General features: G+C 50.8%; 1 protein-coding gene across 1 annotated transcript; it reads left to right on the forward strand.

Moving 5' to 3' along the window:
- The first annotated feature begins 4,693 nt into the window (after window positions 1-4,693).
- Window positions 4,694-11,909, forward strand: KLK5 (kallikrein related peptidase 5). The gene is made up of 5 exons (XM_007074196.2): window positions 4,694-4,766; window positions 6,649-6,919; window positions 7,678-7,934; window positions 8,057-8,190; window positions 11,514-11,909. The coding sequence occupies exons 1-5, from the start codon at window positions 4,694-4,696 to the stop codon at window positions 11,667-11,669; spliced, it is 891 nt and encodes a 296-aa protein (XP_007074258.2). The 3' UTR covers window positions 11,670-11,909.
- The last annotated feature ends 1,457 nt before the right edge of the window (window positions 11,910-13,366 follow it).

Raw genomic sequence — 13,366 nt, forward strand, 5'->3', positions numbered from 1 at the left:
TTTGTAGCAGTGAAAGCAGGGAGGAGAGAAGGCTGGGAGGTCACTGTGTGTAGATGGGAGAGCAGAGCAGGAGCCAGATCCCAAAAGACCGCAGACTCTAGGTTGAGAGGATAGGACTTTCTCCTGAGGGCAGTGGGGAGCCATGGGAGGCTTGTGAGCAGGAACAGCACTGTGGCTTTGTACAGGATGGACCAGAGAGGGGAGACTGGAGGCCAGGGAGGAGATTGAAATGACAGTGCAGAGAGAGGAGGGCTGAGTGGCGCCTGGGTCGTCTGGGGAAGGAGGCTGAATATGGGGTCACTGTATGGAAAGGGTTGGGTGGATGACATTCTCATAGAGGAGAGAACCTGTAGAAAGTCCTGAGGGTGTGAGAACATCAGGTGTGCCCCAGATGGCACAACACTCAGGTGATGGCAAATCACTCAGGATGAGGGAGCCAGGGTTTGAGGAAGGAGGAGTGGGTGGTGTGGCTGAAAGTGTGGGTCAGTAGAAGGCAGTGTTGGCCTTGAATGCCAGGAAGAAGCACTTGGCCTTGATCCCGAGGGCCTTGAGAAAAGGACAGGGTCAGATCTGTGCACCAGAAAGATCTTGCTGTGGTCCATTTGAAGGGACAGCAATGGGCAGAGGGGAGGAGAGACTGTAGGTCCCCCTAAGAAATGAAGGGAGCAGACACCAGGCTTCTTCATGCTTTCTGGGCTTCTCCCACCAACATGCACCATACGTGATCCCTAACCAATGTAAACACTTCTACCCCCAAGTCCCAGGCCTGTCCCTGTCCTCAGAGAAGCCTTCTTTTCTTACAACCCCTATGCATCATCTCTGAAGAAGGCAAAACAGCCTTTAAGCCAGTTGTCCTTCCAGGGAGGTGAGTGGGATGGGTAGGGGCTTCCAGAGAGAGAGGGAAAAGAGGGCTCTACATGGGGCTGGATTTAAGAGCAGAGAAATATTTAGGAACAGAGGGAGAATCAGAGACAGCAATTCATCTGTTTCAATATTTACTGCAACTTTATTTTTACCCAGCACAGCATAGAACAAAATTGGAAGTTGTTAAACAGAGCAATCGCATCATAGGAAATGTTCAAAGTCAGTCGTGTGTTATTCTACAATGGGAGAGTTATGTGGTCCAAAGACAGAGGAAGTCTTAAAAGAACAGAGACCCTCAGTTGCAATGGTCTTCAGATTTAGAGAAAAAGCATACATGCATGTCTTAAAAATCTAAGCAAGGTGAAAGTTGATCAAGCCACATGATGGCAGGGAGTGGCTGATTTTTATGTGTACACGGAAATATTGTCATGTGAATGGCCTGGGCCCGCCTTGACCAATCCCTTCTGAAGGTTATGAATGACAAATAGGGCCATGAAATGTGCCAGAGTCACCAGGAGGAGCCAGTCAGTGGATGTCCAGAAGAACCAAATCAACTTCAGTTAATTGAGAGAGAATTGTCTTTCTTTTTCAAAGATATTTATTTATTTTGAGACAGAGAGCGCAAGCAGGGGAGGGGCAGAGAGGGAGGAAGACAATGTCAAGCAGGCTCCACACTCAGTGCAAAGCCTGACGCGGGGTCGATCTCGCAAACCGTGAGAAATCCGCTGAAATCAAGAGCTGGACACTTAACTGACTGAGCCACCCAGGCATCCCAAGAATTATCTTCTTTAATGGATATGACTAATAATAAACACTTACTTAGCACATGCCAGGCACTGGTCTACGGACTTTATATATTAACTCACTTAATCTCCACAGCAAGCCTGTGTGCTAAGTTGGAGTCATACCAAATTTACGTCCAGTGTTGGGAGACTGGAAAGACTATAACGTTGATCCTATGCACAAGTGTGATGTACACAGGTGTGTAAATTTACTTAAATGCATTTATAAAATTTGAAGGGCTTCCGGAAGAGATTGAATGTGTTGGTTTTAGAAATGTAGTTTAAAATGTTTGAGGGGCGCCTGGGTGGCGCAGTCGGTTAAGCGTCCGACTTCAGCCAGGTCACGATCTCGCGGTCCGTGAGTTCGAGCCCCGCGTCAGGCTCTGGGCTGATGGCTCGGAGCCTGGAGCCTGTTTCCGATTCTGTGTCTCCCTCTCTCTCTGCCCCTCCCCCGTTCATGCTCTGTCTCTCTCTGTCCCAAAAATAAATAAAAAACGTTTAAAAAAAAAAAAATAAATAAAATGTTTGAAAAGACTTGATTGGCTTAGTTTGTAAATGAGACCAAACATTATTGTAAAGAACCACCTAGAATAAAAAAAGGACAGATCTAGAATTGAAAGGGCTGTAAGCCAGCATTGAAAGATTAAGAAAAGAAGTGACTGGGTCGCTGGAATTGTCACTTTAATATATGCAATATAAATTATAATCAAGATAAACCTCAGAATAGTTTCTTTTCCCCCTACACACGGAAAGCAACCTCAAGGTCTCTAAAACCTCTGGTTCAACAGGTGCAGGCTTACAGACGTGAGCAGTGCAGTTCGGTTTTACCCTCAAGGAATCTGAGTTCCAAAGGAATCATCTCCAGGGGTCCTTGTCTGGTTTTTTTCACCTCAGTCTGGTACCCCGTAAGGAGCTGTTGAGTGAGTAAGGGGCTCTTACATCCCAGTGCTTCAGACTTGGAGACACTGTTAGAGACAGATGCAGAGAGCTGGGGCCAGACAAAAAGAAGAGACCAAATGGAGAAAAGATCAGGAAAGGCAAGCCCAGATGACCCAGGACTGGTGATAGAGAAGCCACTTTTTGGGCTCCCCACCCAGTGCCCCATTTCCTACAGGGCCAGGAGCCACCCACCCCTTATTCTGGCCTCTTTCCCCATCAACAGGTGGCCCTGCCCAACCCTCTCACCCACGCCTGGCTGTGCCAGCCCAGTCAAAGCCTCTGCGGGGGGCGGGGGGCGAGGGGCGGGGGGCGGGGGGGGGCGCCCTCCCCCCCTACTGGACTGGATCCCTGCCCCTTTCTGCCCTGTGGCTCCCACCTCAGGGTGAGGGACAGGAGGAGGGGTGAGGGATCCCTTTGCAAAGTGGCTTCCAAAATACAAGGCGAGGGAGGCTGAGGGACAGAAAGACACAGAGATACAGATACTCAGAGTCAGTGAGAGACAGACAGAGACAGAGGGACAGAATGATGTAGACGCAGAGACAGAAACAGGGAGATCAAGAAGGACAGAATCACAGAGGAAAGAGAGGTATTAGAGAAGGAAGGATGCAAAGAGAGACCCTGAGGTATAGAGAGACAGAGACTGAGAATCACAGGCATGTAAAGGGATAGGAGGAAACTTAGGGGGGGTGATGGATTTGCTCACTGTCTGGGGTGATGGTTGGGTGTATGTATGTCAAAACTCATCTAATCGTACACATTAAACATACGCAGTTTATTGTACTCCGATTATACCTAAAAGCTGTAAAAAAAGGAAGAGAAAAAGAAAAAGAGAAGTAAAGGAAAATAAGATGAGAAGTCTAGGGGCGCCCAGACGGCTCAGTCCGTGAAGCATCTGACTCTTGATTTCGGCTCAGGTCACCATCTCACAGTCCTGAGACTGACCCCTGAGTCTGGCTCCAAGCTGAGTGTGGAGCCTGTTTGGGATTTTCTCTCTCTCTGTCCCTCCCCCTCTTGCTCTCTCTCTCTCCGCCCACCCCCCCTCAAAATAAATAAATATCAGAACCATTAAAAAGAGAGAGAACCTCAGAGGCAGATAAAGTGCAAGGGTTAGAGACACAGAAAAAGGCGGGGGGGGGGACTGAGAGACAGACGCGGAGGCACACAGAGAGACGGGAATCCTAAGGTGGGGGAGGATGTGAGGTGGCCGCGGGGGGCGGGATGTGTGATGGGGGGAGACACCCAAAAACAGATACTTGGTGGGCGCTTTATATTGAGAGATTTCTCAGAAAGATTTAGAGGGACGCAAAAACAGAGAAAGAAGGCTGTAAGAGTTTGGAAAAAAAACAAAAACAAAAAAACAGAGACACGGGTGGGAAAGCTATAAGGCGGGGACAGAGAGAAGCGGAAGGAGTATAAGGCATGGAAAATAAAGAAAAATCCTGGCGCCAAGAAGAGCGCCCAGAGCAGGTCAGAAGCACGAATGCAAGGCTGGGGGGCAGGGGCTGCAGGTCGAGGTGGCCCAGCCCCGCGGAGACCCCTCCCCATCCCCCGGGCCAGGGAATTAGGGAGTGGCCTTTGGGACTGGGTGGGGGGGGGGGGGTGCTCTGGAGGTGGAGGTGGGGGGCAGGCAGGAGGAGTGATTGCTGAGGCCTGACGGGGCGCCTCACTACCTGGGAATGCGCCCCGGGGATCAGTGGGTGGTTATAACCCAGGCCGGGTGCCCGGAGCCCAGGAGGAGGCGCGGAAGGACGGCGCAGGCCTGAGAAGTCTGTGGCTGAGCTGGGAGCCGGTTCCCCACCCCCTACTAGGGGGGACGCTTGCTTGGCAGGTGAGGCCTGGGGAAGACCACTGGGAGGGAGAGGTGTCTGCTTCTGGCTCTGGGCTTGGATGCACCCCCACTCTCTCTATCCTCCCTCCTTGCCCAACTGGAGAGGGCTGGATGTCTGCTCCTCTGAAGTCTGTAGCTCTTGGGGGATTGGAAGGCAATGTCCTTGTGGTTCCTCTCCGCCCTGGGAAATGGGACAGGGAAGAAAGGGACGTGAGGTAAGGGCCCCCAGAATCACCTGGGCCACCCTGCCCTCTGTCCTTCCCACCAGGTCCAAGTGGCCATGGCTACAGCAGGACCCCCCAGGACGTGGATGGTCGGTGCCCTGATCACGGCTCTGATTCTGGGGGTGAGAGGTAACCAGAACCCTGTGTGTGCCTGTTGGCAAACTGTGGGTGGGGCTGTGGGTGACTCTCTGAGTGACATTGGAGTGTTTGTCCCAGGGAAACTCTGTGGGTATGGCTCCAGGACTGGGTGACTAGGAGTCGGTGTCCGTATTTGTGATCAAGTGATTGTGTGTGGCTGTGTGCCTGTCACCGTGTGTATGGGTGGGTGGGGGGGTGGGGAGGGGACCTTTTCCCATATCAAGTGACTGCCTGTGACAGGTGCATTACCATGGAGGCTGTGTGTGTGTGTGACTGTGTGACTGGGTGTGTGTGCATATAGGATCATGTGTGGCTCAGTGTCTGTGCGGGTGCTTGTATGCACGTTATGTGTGTCACTGTGTATGACTGCAGGGATCTGGGGCTCTTGTCCCTGTGTCACCAGATTGCAGGTAACAAACGTGCTTGTTACCATGAAATGTGTGGCCAGGTACTTGCAGATAGCCGTTTGTGATCGTGTGATTGTGGCTGAGTGCAAGAATACGGGTGGCTATATTTGGGTTGTGTGACCGCTTGGGGTTCTATGGGTGCGTGTCTGTGACTGTGTGTTTATAGGGGGCTGTGTGACGGCACAGCTGTGTGGGTGGAGTTTCCATTCCTGCCTTAATAGAAGTGGCTGTCACTAGGAGGCAGTGGCTGTGTGCGGGTGGCTGATGCCAGGTCACTTGCACTGTCCCATGCTGGGTTTACTGAGTGTGATATTGTCACCAGGCCAACGTGCCTGTGGGCAGAAGTGCATGTGGTGGTCTCTACATAGATGTATACGTGCATTCGTATCACTGAGACACTGGGTGGGTGCATGAGGTCTCGTGAGGCGTTCACCGAGTGCGCGTACCTGGGAAGTGTGTGTACCATGAGACGGAGCTGTGCCTGTAGCCATCCCGGGGGAGACCACGCGCGCGCGTGTGTGTGTGTGTGTGTGTGTGCGCGCCTATTGGTGACAGCCGTTGTGCGCATGTTTCTTGGAGTGTGTGCATAAATGAAGGCGGCACCAGTGCCTGGCATCTCTGGGTCATTGGCAAGAATGTGAACAACTAAACGGACTATGGGGGACTGGCGATGGAGTGAGGCATCCGTGTCTGTAGGGGGGGGGACGGTATTGGCAGGAGGATTCAGGAGGTACGTTCGTGCTCGTGAAGGCAAAAAATCAGGCCTACTCTCTGCCACCACCCGGCGCCTCTAGCTGAGCACTTTCCTGGTTCTGCTCCCCCAACTCTCGCTCCGCCCAGGGGCTCTGACTCTGCCCCCTTTCCTCAACCGCGCTGCTAGTCCAGGCTTTATCCATAGTCAGGGTCCCCTTGGGCGGCGCAAGCCAGGCCCCACCTGGATGGCTCTCCCTCCTTTTGGCCAGGTTCCACTTCCGGTCCTGTCTGCAGCCCTTAGAGCCCAGCCCCTACCTCCTCGCCCAAGTCAGGGCTCTTTAAGAGACCCTGGCCTCTCCAGCTGCCCCCTCCAGGCCTGACCCCACTTCCTGAGCCCAGGTCTTACCCTTAAAGCCCTGGTCACCGGTCCATTCTCCAGGTTCCACCCGCTGAGCCTTGGCTCGGCCTCTGGGGTCGCCTCCCTGGCCCCGCCCACAAAGCTCTAGCCACTCCCAGGAATCTTGAGGTGCAGTCAGAGTCCAGTAAACTACCTGATCCTGGACTCCGTCCTTGAGTTCTAAGCCTTGCCCCTCATCAGAGATTTCACCCTTAGACTCCAGCCTTCGCCCCTAAAGCCCCGGGCCTGCCCCTCAGTGTAAGGGCCCTTCGGAAGTCCGACGACCTCTGGCTGGCCCCGCCTCTTGGCTCAAAGGCCCACCCTCTGCGCCCAAGCCCCGCCCCGTCCCCAAACCCCGCCCATTTTCTGCCCCTAGAGCCTGTTCTTGCAAACGATGTTACCTCTTGCGACAACCCCTCTGACGCCGGCACGCGGCCCTCTGGGAGCACGCGGGACCCTGGAGCTGGGGCCCAGGAGGACACCAGGGCAGACGAAGGCAGCAGCAGCCGCATCGTGAACGGGACCGACTGCGAGAAGCTCGGCCAGCCTTGGCAGGGTGCACTGTTGATGCATCCCAACCAGCTGTACTGTGGGGCCGTGCTGGTGCATCCGCAGTGGCTGCTCACAGCCGCCCACTGCCGGAAGCAGTGAGTGGGGCTCTAAGAGCAGGACTGGACAGGGCAGGGGGCAGGGGTGGGGGCATGGAGATGAGGGACCGGCGGGGATGACGAAGGGGTACAGTTGAGATGGGACTAAGGATGGAGATGGGGTGCAGAGGGCTGAGGCTGGAGAAAGGAACGTGGCGGGGGTGGGAGTTGGGCGCGCGTTGGGTTTGGGGTGGGTGCGTATGCTGAGTGGTTTGGAATGGAGATGTGATTCAGAGTGGCTTTAGAGTTTGGGAGGGGGTGGGGCGCAGATACATGGGGTTGGGATGGGGCTGAGGGTAGGGTTGGGATTAGAGTTATGGGGAGTTTTGGAGGCGGTTGGGTTTGAGGTTGGGGTGGTTAGATCGTGTTGGGGATGCACATGTGGTGGTTTCTGTGTACAGAAAGGATTCAGGTTGGGGATGGGATGGGTGGAGTCGGGGATGGGACTAGATTTGGGATGTGCTTGAAACTGGATAAAAGCATAGGGTTCGGTTGGGGCGCCTGGGTGGCGCAGTCGGTTAAGCGTCCGACTTCAGCCAGGTCACGATCTCGCGGTCCGTGAGTTCGAGCCCCGCGTCAGGCTCTGGGCTGATGGCTCGGAGTCTGGAGCCTGTTTCTGATTCTGTGTCTCCCTCTCTCTCTGCCCCTCCCCCGTTCATGCTCTGTCTCGCTCTGTCCCAAAAATAAATAAAAAACGTTGAAAAAAAAAAAAAAGCATAGGGTTCGGGGTTGTTGGTAATCTGCACCATCTTCCTTAGATTTTTCAGAATCCGTCTCGGCCACCATTCCCTGTCACCCATTTATGAATCTGGGCAGCAGATGTTCCAGGGGATCAAATCCATCCCCCATCCTGGCTACTCCCATCCCAGCCACTCCAATGACCTCATGCTCATCAAACTGAACAGAAGAATCCGTGAAACTCAGTATGTTAAGCCCATCAACATCTCCTCCCGGTGTCCGTCTGCTGGAACCAGATGCTTGGTATCTGGTTGGGGAACAACCAGCAGCCCCAGCAGTGAGTGTCCAGGCCCCTCTCGACCCCACCCCTGCCTGCCTTCTCCCCCTCTCTCTCTGAGCACTGCCCCTCCCCGTCTTTCTCACTGCTCACTGTGGCCCTACTCTGTGTGTCTCTGACAGTTAAATTCCCCAAGGTCCTCCAGTGCTTGAACATCACCGTGCTAAGTATCGACAGGTGCAAGGAGGCCTATCCAAGACAGATAGATTCCACAATGTTCTGTGCTGGTGACAAGGCTGGCAGAGACTCCTGCCAGGTAAGGCTTGAGATTTCTGCATTTGCTCAGCAAATACACAGCAAGTGCCAACTCTGTAACCTGAAACCTTGCTAAGTGCTGGGAACCCAGCCCTGTCCAGTAGAAATATGTGAGTCACACATGTAACTTTAAATTTTCTAGTAGCTGCATTTTATTTATTATTTTTTAACATTTATTTTTGAGAGGCAGAGACAGAGAATGAGCAGGGGAGGGGGCAGAGAGACAGAGAGAGAGAAAGGGAGACACAGAATCCAGAGCAGGCTCCAGGCTCTGAGCTGTCAGAGGCTGACACAGGGCTCGAACCCACGAACCGTGAGATCATGACCTGAGCTGAAGTCGGATGCTTAACCCACTGAGCCACCCAGGTGCCCCTATAGTAGCTACATTTTAAAAAGAAACAGGTAAACTTAGCTATTTTAATAATAAATTCTGTTTAACCCCATGTATCCCAAGCACCATGATTTAAAAATGTAGAAAATATAAAACATTTATAAATGAGATTTTTTACATTCTTTTTTAAAAAGTTTATTTTTATTTTGAGAGAGAGAGAAAAAGAGCACATGGGAGGGACAGAAAGAGCTACCATATTAGACAGCACTCACTGGCCTAGAGGGAGAGATCAAGTCTGCTTTGTATGGTTAGGCAGGTTGTGCACTGCAGATATCACATCTAAGGGGGCACCCTTCATGTAATAGATACCAGTTTTGTCTATTTGTTTTGCCAAATTTCAGGCAGATGGCAGTTACATATCTTGTCTCCAGAAAATCTGTAGTATGAAAGTTTCCTGACAAATGCTAGTAAACTGCCTTGAGGAAGGAAAACAAAAACTTTCGCTAGGTATTTGAAAAAAGAGAATATTTAATACAGAGGCTTGATTGCAAACTTGTTGGAAGTTTGTTGGAGGGCAGAAAAGGTTAAAAAGAAAAAAAAAAACCTCCAATGGTTGGGCACCGGGCTGGCTCAGCTGGTACAGCATATGACTCTTGATCTCAGGGTCGTGAGTTCAAGCCCCACATTGGGCATAGAAATTGCTTAAAATAAAATAAAAAAATAAAATTATCTTTAAGCCCCAGCGGTCAAGAAACTGCATAACTAGGGTAATTTCAGAGAATTATAAGAACTGGGTAGGAAATAAAACATGGTTTTATGATAGCAAGTGATGAGGGACAATATTCAAAAGGGTGTTTGGGGAGCATCTGGCTGTCTCAGTCGGAAGAGCGACTCTTGATCTGGGGGTTGTGAGTTCAAGCCCCACACTGGGTGTAGAGATTACTTAAATAAATATACTTTTAAAAATTTTTAATGTTTATTTATTATTTATTTATTTTGAGGGAGAGAGAGAGAGAGAGGCAGAGAGAGAATCCAAACAGGCTCTGCACTGTCAGCACCAAGCCCAGTGCGGGGGCTCGATCTCACAAACCACTGTGAGATGATGACCTGAACAGAAATCAAGAGTCGGACACTTAGTCGGCTGAGCCACCCAGGTGCCCCAATATACATATATATTTATTTACTTATAAAAGAATGGTTAGGAGGGCCTCCTCGAAGAGTTGGGTAGAGGCTGAATGACACGAAGGACTCGGTCTTGCAAAGGCTAAGGGTAAGAAAAGCATGTGCAAAGGTCCTGCAGCAGGGAAGAGTCTGGCTGATTCAAAGGACAGAAAAAGCCAGAACGTTTGGGACACTGAGGGAGGGTGCAGTAGGAGTTGAGCCTGGAGAGATGGGTGGGGGCAAATATTCAACAAATACTCCTTGATCTCCAATACAGAACTTCTTTATGTCCTCATGGAAGCTCTATCCTTTGAGGATGACAGAAATTAAAATTATACTGTTGCAGGGATCAGGAGCCTTCCCTGTATTCAGGCCCTCAACGGTTCTAGAGGGATATAAATTCAGGTGTTCCCTGCCAGCAGGATGTACACTTCAGTAACACTGGCAATTAGTAAGCACATCGTCCTATTCTGATGGCTGGGCAACCCCCTCCCCGCCCCCCACCCCCCCCCTCACAAAAAGAATTTTACAAACCTGACAATTGCAGCAACTTCCCAATATCATCTCTGTCCCCACATAACATGGAAACACGTATCTGGAGAGAGAGAGGGATTTTTATCAGAAGAAAACACATCTAATCCACAGGTCAGCATTTAAAATCACTGTAGCTTTTCTGGAGCCCCGTTTAGCACTTTGTTTTTCATTCTGCAGACCTCAAGTAGCTTTTCATACCAGCGTGTGGTCAGGGTGTGGCCCCTGGGAGCAAAAAGTAACAACACTAATACTATCATAATAATAGCAGCTAATCTCAGACCCCGCTTTATGTCGTTTATGTACATCGATGAGCTCATTAACTCACTTAGCCATTATTGATAGCTCTGTTTTACAGAGGAGGAAGCAAGCTCAGAGCAGTGAAGTAACTGCCTCTCAAAGGAAACTCTGCAGGGATGTTAAGCAACATATAATGAAAACAATTAATCTGCAAGAAAGTTGAAAGAGGTTCACAGGCAGCCAGGCTCTTTTGCCTTGAAACAGTGTCTGCTAACAAAGAAAGAAGCCAGGCTCTGGATTTCTTTATACTGGATACCAGTATCTTGCATAAGCACTCATAAGAAATGACAGTAGAGAGTGGTATTATTATAGGAGAGGAATTGCTGGAGCTGTGGGAGTTAAACACAGGCAACCCACGGAAGTGGTTCTCAACCTACCCCCAGACCCACCCCAGGGGACACATGGCAGAGCTTGTTCATATTTTTGGTTGTCACAGCTGTCCCCTGGGGAGGAAAGGGGTTACTGGCATCTAGTGTATAGAGGTCAGGGATGCTGCTGAACACCTTACAATGCCCAGGACGGTCAGCACAGCAAAGAATAATCTGGCCCCGACGTCAGTGGTGCCCAGGATGAGAAAGCCTCATCCGAGGGCTGAGAACTGCCTCTCTGCAAAGGTGAGGTGTGTAAGAACAAGGTGGATTGCTGCAAGGGCAGGCGAAGAGTGAGGAAGGGAAAGGAAGGCATGTCCAGTAGGAGAAATACAATAATCGAAAGCTGGAAAAGAGAAACAGAAATAGGGACAGGGAGACCCAGTGAGGGCAACACAGGTGGGGGTTGGGTAGAGAGGGGCAAACAGAACTTCTAAGGTTTGGATTTACAGTGATATGTTAACATTCTCTCCCCCTCTCTCCTTCCCTCTCTCTCACCTACGTCTCCGTCACCTCTCTACTTTTTCCGCCTCTGTGTCTCTATCTCTTGCCACCCTGGCCTTTCTTCACCTGTGTGTCTCCCTGTCTCCACCTGTCCACATCTCTGTCTGTGAGCACCTTTCTCCTCCACAGGGTGATTCTGGGGGGCCTGTGGTTTGCAATGGCTCCCTACAGGGCCTCGTGTCCTGGGGAGACTTTCCCTGTGCCCAGCCCAACAGACCCGGCGTCTACACCAACCTCTGCCAATTCACCAAGTGGATCCAGGACACCATCCAGTCCAACTCATGAGGCATCCCAGGACTGGGCATTCTGGTGTGCCCCATCCTCTGCGGTCCTCACTCTTGCAGGGACCATGACACTCCCTCCAGACCCCTGTTCCCTAACAGGGATTAGCAATCTCAATCTCTCCAGCCCCTCCAAGTCTCCTGGAATCAGGGTCCCCCTTCCCCAACAGTGGGCTGATGCTGTCTCTCCATTCAGGTCCTAGAGACAGTTCCCAGAATGACCAATGTGAGGGCTGCACCTCAGTCTCCCCGGTGCTTCCTTCCTCAGACCCAGAGGCCGTCCCTGCTCTGCAGCTGTGACCCAAATCTGGTCCCAGAAATAAAGCATCTGAGGAGAAGTGGACTCTTGTGTGGTGTCCCGCACTCACTGAATGACCGGGCAGCCAGAAACAAGTCACTTCTGTCCACACCACTGTGTTTGCTCTATTGGGTTATTTCAGTTGCAAGAAGCAGAGATCTGCTCAAGCTGCTCTGCGTTTTCTTCACAAATGCTGTTTGAGTGGGTATTTTGTGCCAGGAAGCTTCCAGATGCTGAGATTCCACAACAGGCAAAACAGAGAGCAACTTCCTGCCTCACGGAGCTCCCATTTTCACAGGGGAAGACAGACAGTAAAGAGATAGACAAATAAATTATGTACTATAATAAGCATGTAAGTGATATGAATAGAATGAGCACAGAGTACAGGGAAAGAGGAGTGTTAGGAGGGTCCTTATAAGAAGGAGTTGTCGGGGGGGGGGGCAGTCAGAGTGAGAGATTAGAAGATGCTACAAGATGGTTCTGAAGATGAGGGAAAGGGAGAGGAGCCTAAGAATGTAGGTGGCAGTCCAACCGCTCTCTGTAAGCAAGCACAAGACGGATGCCATGGTGCAAAATACGGAAAAATAATACTGACATAATTGCAGATGACAGAGATAACTCAAAGTTGGGATGTTAGGGGGCAAAACGTAGAACAGAGCAGAATGCTAGCTGAGGGGCAATCTTGAGTATATTTTCCAAAATGATGTTGTTGGTCGATCTGCTCTTGGCAACAGGAAAAAATTCATAGTGCCTTGAATAGTTAGGTTTTAACCTTGCGTACCAAGAAATCCAAGTAAGGGCTGTGAGGGCTCCAGTTCCACTTCTCTCTGCTTCTCTTGGTTCTCCTTGGTGTGTGGTTCCTCAAGATCAACGACAGCAGCGAGTGTCTTTTATTTTTTTTAATGATTATTTTTGAGAGAGAGACAGAGCATGAGCAGGGGAGGGGCAAAGAGAGAAAGGGAGACACAGAATCTGAAGCAAGCTCCAGGCTCTGAGCTGTCAACACAGAGCCTGACACGGGACTTGAACTCACGGAGTGTGAGATCATGACCTGAGCTGAAGTCAAGCACTTAACCAAATGAGCCACCACGGGACCCCAGAGAGTATCTTTCAGAGAAGGGTGACACTTCTTCAGAAACTGCCCCAGCAGAATTCCCTTCATTCTTATTGGTCAAAATTGGGTCACATGCCCTCTCCTAAACCAATCGCAGGCTAGAGGAAATGGATTAACATGGTTGATTTGCACCAATCAGGATTCATTTTCCGAGACTGAGCCCAGAATGTCCCCTGAGTAGTGGAGGCTTGAGGAAAGGAGCTGCTCCCTGAATAAAATGAAGATTCTCCTATCAAAGAAGAAGAGAAACATGGATGGTAGGTAAACAGCCAAGCGTGTCTCTTATAGG

Source organism: Panthera tigris, chromosome E2 (genome assembly GCF_018350195.1).
Source record: "Panthera tigris isolate Pti1 chromosome E2, P.tigris_Pti1_mat1.1, whole genome shotgun sequence".
Taxonomy (NCBI): Eukaryota; Metazoa; Chordata; class Mammalia; order Carnivora; family Felidae; genus Panthera; species Panthera tigris.